Genomic DNA, 12,936 nt, shown 5'->3' on the forward strand with positions numbered 1-12,936 from the left:
TACACTGAAGTGAGTTACGCTAGCGTGTCGAACTGTGCACCGCGCGGCAGTCTAGGTCATAAAGCCAAGCGTTTTTTTAAAAAAAACTTGAAAATGGTACGTAGATGGACTCGTTGCGCCATCTATGGGTGGCGATAACTTCCAAATTAATGTCAGGGCATAAACCAGCGAAAAGGGAAAATTATTTTTCTACACGAAAACGACGCGCGCCGAGACACACACCAACAAAAACGAGCATTTGGATTTATTCTCGCCCTACGTGCAAAGTCGAAAGGCTTCTGCAATCGCCACAGCTCCTCAATTGACCGATTACAGGCCGATTTGACATAACCGTTGAAATTGTTCTAAATATAGACAGCGATTAAGTCATGGTGTCGCCGCTGCGCGGCGTTTGCGCGCTTCGCGCGGATATCCGGGCTGCAGACTGTCCAGTGGAATCACTATGGTTTAACATCTACGAAGACACCAATACAATTTACATACAGCTTTCTAGGATCCTGATACATTTTTGACCACTATCATTCTACTTTAATCAATCAATATTCAAAACTGGTATAGGAACCATTAGGAAAATAGTTGCACATTTGCTCGCAACATTCAAGCTCATAACGCATAATAGAGCACCATGTTAGTAAAAATAAAAATAGAATTCCAAACTTTGGTGCGTCATGCGATAAGCTGGGCTCATAAACTTTTGAGCTGGGGCCCATAGTGTTTTTAACTTCGGAGGCCCACGGTGGCTAAAAAAAAATTTGATAAGTTTCCATCACTGAATTACCTGGATAAATTATATCTGGATTAAGGCCCTTGATAACGTTCAGTGACCTCATGTAGTCATATAAGTCTTCAAACACCTGGAGAAAATTTTAATTGTTTAGACATTGCAAATTCAATTAGCAACCAAGTAATAAAACCACTTGATTATCATAAACAAATGTCAAAATACACCAAACAGTTCAGCTGTGATATGGAATAATAATTAGTTAACTAAACGTTGTCACATTTTTTTAATGATATGTGAAGCCCTCCCTCCTATTTTCTAATGAATATGGAAAGCAAATGCAACATGACAAAAAAACTAGTCAGTCCTCAATCACGAAGCCAACATCTAATGAATATTTGCATTTTGCCATTTCAAACATCAACTAAATTACCAAGCACATGGATACATGCATGCCGCATGCAAATATATGCACTCATGCACTCCAACACACACCTGTACATGTTTATAATATTACATACAATTAACAGCTCACCGATGTACCCTCTCCTAGGATGCAGTCTCCTGAGAAAACTGCATTCTCTTCCTCTAATACATATACCAGGTGGTCATCACTATGGCCTGGTGTGAACACAGCCCTAATAAACACGTTTAAGTTCACAAGGTAATTGTAATGATACAGAATATAAAGTGATAAACAGAATCTTTACATGTCAAAAAATGCAAAGAAACTGAAGTCAGTAATTTGCTGGAATATAGATTCTACAGTATATTCGAGAAATAAAGACAATGCAACTTGCAGGATTACACAGTAATTGATGAATCTAACATTGTGGAATCATTCATTTAGCATGACTTTAATAGACCCATAAACATCCTACATTATTTTGTACTTTGACAAATTATTTTCATGTCTTTCTTGTGCTTTTACAACTATTTACATTTTTCAGGAACAATGCGACTCATGTATGTGCACTTTTATGAGAATGTAGTCACAACCTGTCAACTCATGTTATAGTGGGATACTCATGGCTAGAATGAATCAGAGTGCATAGTTAGATAATCTGCCTAAATTCTGATAGCATGATATCCACTGGACTACTTAGTATCGCTTCATGGCGAGAGAGCTTCTTAATCTTACTAAAACCTGTACATAGTTGATTCCAGTGGGTAAATATAGTTGTTTTTGTTAATAAGTTATGCAGGTTGGTACCTTAGTGTTGCACCCTCTGTAGATATTATAGCCTTATCTTTCAGGAAACTGTATTTTAGACCTCCACCGATTTCTTCATCATCTCTTGCTTGCCGCGGGTACTTTGAGATGCGCACAGACTCTACGCAAAACATATAGCCCATAGAATCATGAACACATCTATACTATAGTATAGTTCTGATGTGTTCATGATAGAACATATCAGTCAAATATCATCATATAAGCCAACTGTGCAGCCAACAGCAGACATCTGTAGCACATTGTAGTACACCATAAGAAAGTGATCATTTTTCACTAACTATATGTATGCCATATACCTTTCAAGAGCTCTGCCACTTCAACAATGCCTCCAATGTGGTCTGGATGCCAATGCGAGATAACAATCTCCTGTATGGCAATTTTATTATCTTTCAGCACATTTTGCAAGTTACTAATATAGTCTTGGATACCTCCTACTCCAGTGTCAAGTAGAATTCTTCTGCAAAGCACAAAACCTAGTTATAATTCACTTTCATGTGCCAATAATTTATAGGTATAGTCAATGTACAAAAGAAAACGTACTATTTAACAACTAAGACCTACAAGTTTTAGGATTAAAGCAATTATATAGTATAAGGAAAGATAAATTAGGTACTTCTACAAGTTGTATAACTCTTACTGTATACAGCACAACATACTTTTGTCAATGGGTCTCTATTCCCGAGAACAGTTAGGCCTATCAAAGTAGCTGTGTAAATGTGTATCGCCTGCCACATACTTTTATTCAGTAATTGAGTGATACTGATAGGGTACGCATTATACCCCAATTATCTTGCACAATATTACTTAGATTTAGATAGTGTGTTTGGTAATTAAAGAAAGAGTAGCCCATTGAAAATGATAATTACAACATGGCATGTTGTGAAAGCTTCTGACACTACTGATTACACTGGCTCAACATTGTGGGTACACAGGAAAGGGTGAGGACGCATTAACAGGACTGCCCATTGCTATTGATTATATGAGTTTAGCATCAGTATTCTTAGGGTGGTCCACAACCTAAAATTAAAACATGTAAAACTGGGAAGTTTAGAGGAGTACTTTAGATATTATTTGAAATTATTTACGAGCGCATCACGAGCGCAAAGCGTGAAGTCACTTGTGGCCGGGGGCCAGGGCCCGCCTTAGGGTCCTGGCAGCTCAGGGCTTTTAGATGCTCTCTGGTGCAATCTGAGCCTTGAAGCATTTTTGCACTAAATTTATGACCTATATTTCAAAATAATTTGGGTTTAGTCAAGAGTCATGAGCGATGCGTCATTTTTCATTGTTCAATTTGTATACTAGTGTGAATGTAACCAGTCAAATGTTATAAAACAATGTGCGAAAAGTGCAAATAAATATACTATAAGGTGAAACTATAATTCGCTATATTTATTCGGATTTAGCGTCGTTACTGAGTAGAAAATCAAATATCGTAATAAAGGCTCCCAATTTCCTTTTCCTAATTGCTGCCCAGGCATCTGCTGCCTCATGGAAGGGGAAGTCCTGAGCTGATGGGCCTTCCACAGACACCATCATAAAGGCATTTAGCGTGTTCTGATTCAGTCTTATTAGAAGTCTAGTTAGAAGGAATCTCATGAAATAGGCTGGTTATTGTGAGCTGTTTTTTATTCATAGCGGATTGCGAAGCGCTATGATATGAGGCTCAGGACAAGTGAAAGTCTATGTCGGACAAGTTATTCGTTTGACTAGTTGCCCGATTGGACAACTAAAAAATTCTAGTTGTGTAATAATAATTTAAATATCAAAACCCCTAGCCCTTATTCATTCACATACCAAAAATGAGCAAAATCCGTTGAACCTGAACTGACTAATGGCAATTCCCATTTTTGCCAAAAAATTGCCGTGGCTCGAAAGTACGTCGACTGGCGTGCTCCAATTAAATAGGACGTTTAATATGGGAGCATAGCAGTAACAACTATACCCAATTTCAAACATGTGGGTCAAACGGTTCCTGAGTTATCATTGACCGTAGCCAAATGTTGACGGATGGACGGACGGACGACGACCCATGGCAATAGCTCAGCTTGACGATGTCAAGGTGAGCTAAAAATGTCTAGGGCATGATTTATTGGTCTATCCGTCAGTATTAGTTAGTTAGTTAATAATAAGGATAATGGGTAGTAATATACGGTGGCGCAGAAGGCTCACCACAAATACAAATCCCACAACACAAATACAAATCCCACAACACAAATACAAATCCCGCAACACAAATGCAAATCCCGCAACACAAATGCAAACATCACAACACAAATGCAAACGCCACAACACAAATGCAAACGCCACAACACAAATGCAAACGCCACAACACAAATGCAAAATGCCACAACACAAATGCAAACGCCACAACACAAATGCAAACGCCACAACACAAATGCACAATGCCACAAGCTACAGAATGCAAAATCCGCTGCCCATGGCCCACCTGTACTGTTTGTACTGGGCGCATTGTATCGAGAGTCGATATATCAGGATACTTACTGACCTTCACTACTCTGATTGTAATACAGGCTGTTTCCCCCGGCCCCCTTCCCGCACACACGCTAGCACGCTAATATGGCCGGTTAAGAAAGTTTATTTACCTTATCATATCTGCGGGCCGAACTATAATGAAGTTAGCGTTTCTAGAATTCTACAGGCAGTGATGAATACATCGTCTAGCAATCAGTCTGTAATACCAGTGTCCAGTTTATTGACGCAAATGATGTAGGGCACATAATTAATTATGCAAATGATGCACGCGGCACGCGTTGACTCTTTTTAACACCGCTCAATACAACTCAATCTTCATAGAGATGCATGAGCTATTCACGTTACCGGTGGCCGGTCGGCGGGGGGGGCGCGTACTGTGTAACTGTTGATATCAGGGAAGATGTCGCAGAGGAGGGGGAAAACGTGAGAGGTGGAGCGAGGAGGAGGAGAGAGGAAGTTAGGAGGAGAGGAGGAGTGGAAGAGAGGAGGAGAGGAGGAGGAGGAGGGAAGGAGGAGGTGGAGAAGGTGGAGGAGGCTGGAGGGAGGAGGAGAGGTGGAGGAGGAGAGTAGCAGGTGGAGGAGGAAGCGTGGAGGAGGAGGGAAGGAGGTAGGAGAGGAGGAGGAAGAGGGGAGGAGGAGGAGGTGAGGTGGAGGAGGAAGGAGGAGGATTGGAGGTGGAGGAGAGGTGATAGAGAGGAGGAAGAAGTGAGGAGGGGAGGAAAGAGAAGGAGCAGGGAGGAGAGAGTGCAAAGGAGGAGGAGGAGGAGGAGGGGATGGAGGGAGGAGGGGAGGAGAAGAGGAGTAGAGGAACGGGGAGAGGAGGAGAAGGGAGAGGGATGGAGGAGTTTAGGAGGAGGAGAGCAGGATGAGGAGGAGAGAAAGTAGAAAATGGGCTGGAGGGAGGAGGAGGAAGAGAGGAAGGAGAAGGGTGGAGGAGAGGAGGCAAGGAGGAGGTGGAGAGAGGAGGTGATTGAGAGAGAGGAGGAGAGGAGGAGGCGGAGCGAAGAGAGGAGGAGGATTGAGGAACAGAAGGAGGAGGTAGGAAGAGGAAGGGAGAGGGGAAGGAGAATGAGGTCAGAGGAGGCGAGAGGAGGAGGGGAGCAGAGAGAGGAAAGAGGAGGATGAGGAAGAGAAAGTAGAAAGAGGTGGAGGAGAGAGGAGGAAGAGAGGAGGAAGGGAATGAGCGAGGGGAAGAGGAGGGAGAGAGGAGGTGGGACAGATCCTAGGAGAGTGGTGTGATTGAGGAGAGAGGAGGAGAGGAGGAGGAGAGAGGAGAGAGGAGGAGGAGGAGGGAGGAGGAGGAGGAGGAGGGAGGAAGAGGGATGAGAGGAGGAGGATAGTGGAATAAGGAGGAGAATGGGAGAGCGAGGAGGGAGAGGAGGAGAAGGGTAGAGAGAGAGAGGTTAGAGAAGGCGAGGAGAGGATGAAGAGAAAAGAGGAGGAGAGGAGAGAGGAGGGGAGAAGGAAGTAAGGCAGAAGGAGGAGAGGAGGAGGAGGAGGAGAGGAGAGGAGAGCAGAGAGGAGGAGGAGGAGAGGGGATGGAGGAGGAAAGAGAAAGAGGAGAGGAATGGAGGAGGAGAAAAGAGTGAGGTAAGAGAAGGAGGAGGAAGAGAAGAGGAGCGAGCAGGAGAAGGAGAACGCGAGACGGAGGAGGACATATGATCTTGTCATCCATATATCACTATCTTATGAATTGAAGCCAGGGTCCTAAAGCCATCCAATATCACATCTACTAGCTGTTTGTCAAAGGCCAACTTCATACCAGTTTCACTATCAGCATCTATTGCATTGAAGCAAGCGTCGCAACCGTCGCATCCCAATATCAGCTCTCTACTGTTTGAAGCCAAGCTTCTAACCATTTCCATATCACAATCTATTATTGAAGCCAAAGGTCCCTATCACATCCATATCACTCTCTACTGTTTGAAGCCAAGCTTTACAATTTCATATCGCAATCTATTGATTGAAACCAAGGTCCTACGCATCCATATCACCTCCTACTGTTTGAAGGCAATTAAGGTCCTACCATACCATATCACTCTCCTACTGATTGAAGCCAGGGTCCTACGCATCCCATATCACTACTGTTTGAAGCTAAGCTAACTCGTTCGCCTCCATGTGATTAGTAACTGCACTTTCTTACGGGCCAATAATACAGCACTGAATAAGTCTATGGGCATTACCGGGCCTGGCGCGTGAATAACAGCTAATTACTTAGACTAATCGTGCGTCAATAAACTCGACACCCAGAGATGTAAAATTCTAGAAACGTAACTTATATAGGGCGGAGATATATAGGTAAATACACTTTCCCTACCGGCCATCACGCCTACTATGCCTGCATAAGCCTATGGCATTACCTGCGCGTGATAACAGCGCTAATAATTAAGCTAATCGTGCGTCAATAAACTCAAACACCTCGAGAGATTATTGCTAAGACATGTATCATCGAATGCATGTGAATTCTAGAAACGCGGTAACTCATATAGTTCGTGAGATATGATAGTAAATACACTTTCCTACCGCCATATAGCGTGATAGCCGTGTGTGCGGAGGGGGCGGGGGTTAAAAGACAGCTGGTACTACACAATCAGGAGAGATGATAGGAGTATTTAAGATATCCTGATTATCTACTCCTGATACAATGCGCCCAGTACAGACAGTACAGGTGGGCGCGGGCAGGGGATTTTGCATTTGTGTTGTGGCGTTTGCATTTGTGTTGTGGGATTTTGCATTTGTGTTGTGGCGTTTGCATTTGTGTTGTGGCATTTTGCATTTGTGTTGTGGCGTTTGCATTTGTGTTGTGACGTTTGCATTTGTGTTGTGGGATTTTGCATTTGTGTTGTGGCGTTTGCATTTGTGTTGTGATGTTTGCATTTGTGTTGCGGGATTTGCATTTGTGTTGTGGGATTTGTATTTGTGTTGTGGGATTTGTATTTGTGTTGTGGGATTTGTATTTTTGGTGAGCCTTCTGCGCCACCGTAGTAATAGGCCTAGCCTAATGTGTCACCCATATCTGGCTATTTCATGAATTGGTCGATTCTGGCCTTAAGGATACTCTCCACGTTGCGCAAGGGTATTGCTCTAGTGAAGATTAAACGTTTATTGGCGAATGAATCAAATCAATCACTTGTTTTATTTATAGAGGAGATATATCTCTATGGCTCAAGCCAAAAAATTTAATGAAATTTCCAGCACCTAATTATGTTACCACACAAAATTTTGAATTTTTATGTAAAAATGGTATTTGGATATTTCTCACTACCAGAAGGAGTGAGGATACAAAATTTTTGCCACATGTTAAGCACAATATGGACCAAAAATAGCCGCGTAAGATTTTTCTTTAATTTACATATTTACCGAGAAAACTCGAAAAAACTGCTTAAAAATTAAGTTATGTGTAAAAATCGAAAATTTTAGCGAATAAAGAGGCATAACTAATAAAGTAAGGCACTTAATAACAATCCCTGACGGGCTTTCTTACCACAAAATGTTACCATTAAAACGAGTGTAAAATTAAATTAATCCGAGTTGTAATCACAGAGAAATATCCATTTATACATCGGCTACTATGTCAGAAATCGAAACGGAGAAATCAGCGTTTTTTCTATTTTTCACAATGAGTGACCGCCTGTGTGTAAAATGGGTGAACGTATGTGATATATCTATTGTTAGTACTTACTGCGACATATCCATGACTAACTGACACCACTAACTTGGTAAAATGTTCCATGCACCTTGAGAAATTGTAAGAAATTATGAGGTTACCATCGCAGAACGCGTGAACTCCGCTCATCCTGACGTCACAAAGCTAATATGTCAACCAACGCGCGCTATGTACCGCACTATAGTAAGCTAGTGTGTTGCGAGGTGTTAGAACTATTTTGGGCGTGGGATACTTGTTGGATCACTAGCAGATGTACATGAATGTACAGGGTGACCCAAAAAAAATGCAACCCAAACAAGTGTTAATAACTTTTTTGATATTGATGTTAACCCTTTAATTTTTCAGATTTAAAGAGGTGAATAGTTGCCAATCAGATTAAAATCAAGAGTTTTTCAAGATGCCTTGGACTCTTCGACAGAAATCATGGTTCGTGGAAACGTACTTTTCGACCAAATCGTTCAAAACTGTACAAGCACGTTTCAAGAGGGAATTCAATTGGCACACCTATCCAAACAAAGGACTCATTCTAAGATGGATACAGAAGTTCAGGGTGCATGGAACTGTCAAGAACCTCAATGCCAAAGGGAATACTCCCACACACTCAGGGAGACAAAGGAGTGCAAGGACAGAGGAGAACATCACCTCAGTCAGGACCTCGGTTGGCCGCAGTCCAAAGAAGTCGTTACGTTGGCGCAGCCAACAATTGGGCATTCCGAGGGAGTCTCTGAGGAGAATTATCTGGGTCAGCGTTAGCTCTAGTACTATAGCCCGCTTACATTGCCTGGCGCAGCCAGCGGCAGTCAATGTAAGCGGGCTATACTACTAGAGCTAGGTCAGCGTATGTTAATCCTAAATCAAAATTCTCCTCAGAGACTCCCTCGGAATGCCCAATTGTTGGCTGCGCCAATGTAACGACTTCTTTGGACTGAGGCCAACCGAGGGCCTGACTGAGGTCATGTTCTCCTCTGTCCTTGCACTGCCAGCGGCAGTCAATGTAAGCGGGCTATAGTACTACTACTACTACTACTAGAGCTAAATTCAGATCACCTTTTGCCATTTCCTATTAGGTATGTATTTGTCCCCAACAGTGTTTTGGGGCCCGGATTACAGCCTAACACTCTTATAACGTTATTCGAGAGTTTCTCGATCGCCGGTATTGCTGTTAGTGTTAGGTGCTGCATAACCAACTTTGTAGCAACTAAAGTAGAGACAAAACACTAAACAGAAAAGTAATCAGACATAAGTGACAACAACATCAACGAATCATCACGCGGCACGACATAGACTGGCCCACGCTCGACAGTTCTACTCGCGTTACACTGACGCGATCATTGGAACTGTCGAGCGCGGACTGGTCTAGGCCACTAGGCACGACACTGTTGACACTCGCCCCACCTAGTGAGTGATGCTCACTGAATTATTATGGTTTGTTTTGTCGACTCTAAAACATAACACTTTCTTTTTGTTATATTTGAAGTAGGTGGATGTAACCTTAAATAGCAGAGATTAAAAGCAAATGCATTTAATAATATTGGTACAGTATAGACACGTCCATAGATATCTTTCAAAGGCCTAATACCAATCCTTCTGTTCTGACAGTGACACTGACATTATCGATGACATGTATTGATGTAATACTAATAATACGGCCCAAGGATAGAGAACTAGCAGTCTAATAGTAATACTAATAGTAATAGTAATACTACTAGTAATACTATTACTAGTAGTAGTAGTAGTAATAGTAATACTAGTCTAATGCTTATAGGGTCTATGTCCCCCAGGGTACTGCCGTAACGTACCTAGGGTTCTCCCCAGGATGAAATTGAAACAGGGGGGAGGGGGAGGGGAAACTAGGGAGGTCTGGGGGGCGTGTTTTTTTACCGTACCATTAATTAATGCGTAAAATCGCCACCACACCATAGACGGTATTTAGGGTACTTGTATATATAAGATAGCCGAGTCGGTGTGTACAGCAGCAGGGTTCTCCCCAGGATGAAATTCAAACAGGGGGAGGGAAAGGGGGAGGGGGGAAACTAGGGGAGTCCGGGGGGCGTGTTTTTTTACCGTACCACTAATTAATGTGTAAAATCGCCACCACACCATAGACGGTATTTGGGGTTCTTGTATATATAAGATAGCCGAGTCGGTGTACAGTTAGTGTTGGGTGTGGGACAGGTTAACTGTTTGTAATTGTGTATTGTGTGCAGTGCATGCATGGCACGGTAAAAATACACGCGCCGGCCGGTGTCCTGGTCGAATTGGAATTCCTGACGATCGATTCCCGCGCTGGCAAACTTTTATTGTGGTGGAATTTAATCGGGGCAGAGGTAATTTAAACGGGGCGCAACGATTGAAACAGGGGGGAGTTTTCCCAAACGGGGTCTGTCTGTCTTTTTTCTGTCTGTCCCAACGCAACGTAGGGAGAACTCTGAGCAGTGTATAGCAGTGTTGGGTTAGGGTTTGGGACAGGTTGACTGTTTGTACTTGTGTGTGGTCTGCAGTGCATGTGTAGTGTAGGACGTTTACGCATTAGTGTTAGGGTAAAGATACACGCGTCCGGGGGCCTGTTCGAATGGGAATTCTTGACGATCGGTTCCCGCACTGTCAAACTTATTGTGGTGGAATTTAATCGGGGCGGAGGTAATTTAAACGGGGCGCAACGATTGAAACAGGGGCGGGGGAGTTTTCCCAAACGGGGCGCGCGCGCCCAGTTTGCGCAACGTAGGGAGGGGCCTGGTACCCTGGGTACTGTCCGGTATACCGGAACGTACCCTGGTACTATCTAATATGCCGGACCGTCCCTTGCCTACTCCACTAACGAGTCTAGGGAGTCGCCTACGCCTACTACCTAACCCTAGCCCTAACCCTAACCCTAACCTTAATCCTAACCCTAACCATATAAAATAGTGACCAGGGTACGTTCCGGTATACCGGACCGTACCCAGGGTACGTTGCGGCAGTACCCTGGGGGACATAGACCCTATGAATATGAGCTATGGTTAGGGGTAAGGTTAGGGTTAGGGTTAAGGAGTAGGCGTAGGCGACTCCCTAGACTCGTTAGTGGAGTAGGCGAGGTACGGGCCAGCATATTAGATAGTACCAGCAGAGCATATAAATCACTTTGATTTATATGCTCTGGTACCAGGGTACGTTCTGATACCGGACCGTTCCCAGGGTACGTTCCAGCAGTACTCTGGGGGACATAGACCCTCTCAGCAATACTAATAGTATTACTATTAGTAATAATAATATTAGTAATACTGTAATACTAATACTTAGTACTAATAGTAATACTATTACTATTAGTATTAGTAATTAATAGTAATATTATTACTAATAATACTAACATGTCATTGACAATGATAATAATAGTATTACGTATGGCTACTCAGTAAGTCCATCTTTTAAATCGTGTTCATGGATTATCGTTGTCCGCAAATACAGACGTTGTATAACTCCGCTTTGCTAATCTGAGGGTGCGGGTTTATCGCATGCAGTCACCCTTGTAAAAATTGTTGCAATTTTTGTTGTGGGCATTGGATAGGTGAATCGAGTAGCACTGAGGGCGTGACTGGGGTATATCCGACCCAAAATATTAAGTACAGACCTTCTGTTTGTCATTAATGCTTTCCGAAGACTTTATCTCCGTTTCAGAACTTTTTTTTCATGCAATAATTCATCCTAGTAAGAGTAACTTCGATATTTCTGGCCTTATTAATTTCGATCGGCCAATGAAATTCACTTCCGGTAGTTTCGGGTTCACTCGGAAATAATTAAGATTAACCGGACCATAGATGGCGCGAACTATATTTGAACATCGGGAATAGCCGAAGTAACCGAACGTGATTTTCATTGGTTGACAAATGTGAATGAAGACAGATCATTTTGGTATGATGTTTATATTTACCATTAGGTTAACAACTTGATATATTCTTATGCTGTGGCTGCTACCAGGACATCATAGCGTGCATGCACGTAGATAAATGATTCAAGTGCCACGCAATAGGATTTTATATATCCGGCGCATATATTATATATAAGTGCCACCTCCAAACTGGAGGTGGCTTTCCGTGATTGAGATAGACACGGCCGCAGACCCCATTATTGGGGTCTGCGTCGGCTCGGACTAGGATTATCGCTGACCACAATTCATTTTCGCAATGTGCGACATGTGCAAATGACAATGCATGACAATTACAATGACAATGCATGTGCAATGTGCAAATGTGGACAGCTCTTAATCTTATAATCCTTGGGCCCTAATTCCTAGAGACTAGAGTTCTGCGGTCCACAGTGCCAGGGCAGTGGGTCCCACGGTTACCGGGTTAGCAGGTCCTAACCTAGCTCTAGTAACTATAGGTGCGGGCGGACATACAGGAACTTTGCCACATCTGGGACTTTCTGAACATAGCAACCAGCTGTGCCGGTGAAAACAACAGCCTGTCTCCGTGAGCTTACACACGCAATACCCCCATTTCCAAACCAAAACTAAAGCATGATATTAATTTCCTTGCATATATGCCGAAAACTTGTAGTACGTAGGTTGTCACAATCATATATATTGCACAGATAAGAAAAGATATTTTTTTGAGCTGCCAAAATGACATAAGAGTCCAGAGAGGCGTGATAAGTCATAAAGATACAAGAACGATTAGACTAGATAGAACACAAGAGACCATAAGCGAGAGAAAAAAGAGAGAAAGAGAGAGAAGAGAAAGAAGAACACTAGCACCTTGTGGATTTTTGTTATGCTCTTAACGTTTCAACAATATCGACTACAGAGAAAGAGAGAGAGAGAGAGAGAGAGAGAGAGAGAGAGAG

The 12,936-nt window shown here is 42.9% G+C and overlaps 1 protein-coding gene across 2 annotated transcripts in view; it reads right to left on the bottom strand.

The window, feature by feature from the left end:
- LOC106804838 (beta-lactamase-like protein 2) overlaps window positions 1-9,406 on the bottom strand; it is a 17,459-nt gene extending 8,053 nt beyond the window's left edge. The window contains exons 1-6 of one of the 2 annotated variants that reach the window (XM_014806195.1): window positions 9,163-9,247; window positions 8,131-8,185; window positions 2,252-2,412; window positions 1,935-2,055; window positions 1,257-1,359; window positions 779-854 (exon numbers count right to left, since the gene is read on the bottom strand). In XM_014806195.1, the coding sequence (XP_014661681.1) occupies window positions 779-854; window positions 1,257-1,359; window positions 1,935-2,055; window positions 2,252-2,412; window positions 8,131-8,144 (475 nt within the window). In that variant the 5' untranslated portion in view covers window positions 8,145-8,185; window positions 9,163-9,247. Of the gene's footprint in view, window positions 1-778; window positions 855-1,256; window positions 1,360-1,934; window positions 2,056-2,251; window positions 2,413-8,130; window positions 8,186-9,162 lie in introns of both variants that reach the window. The other variant, XM_014806194.1, reaches the window with a different exon arrangement.
- Between the last annotated feature and the right edge of the window lie 3,530 nt (window positions 9,407-12,936).

Source organism: Priapulus caudatus, unplaced genomic scaffold (genome assembly GCF_000485595.1).
Source record: "Priapulus caudatus unplaced genomic scaffold, Priapulus_caudatus-5.0.1 Scaffold89, whole genome shotgun sequence".
NCBI classification, from domain to species: Eukaryota; Metazoa; Priapulida; class Priapulimorpha; order Priapulimorphida; family Priapulidae; genus Priapulus; species Priapulus caudatus.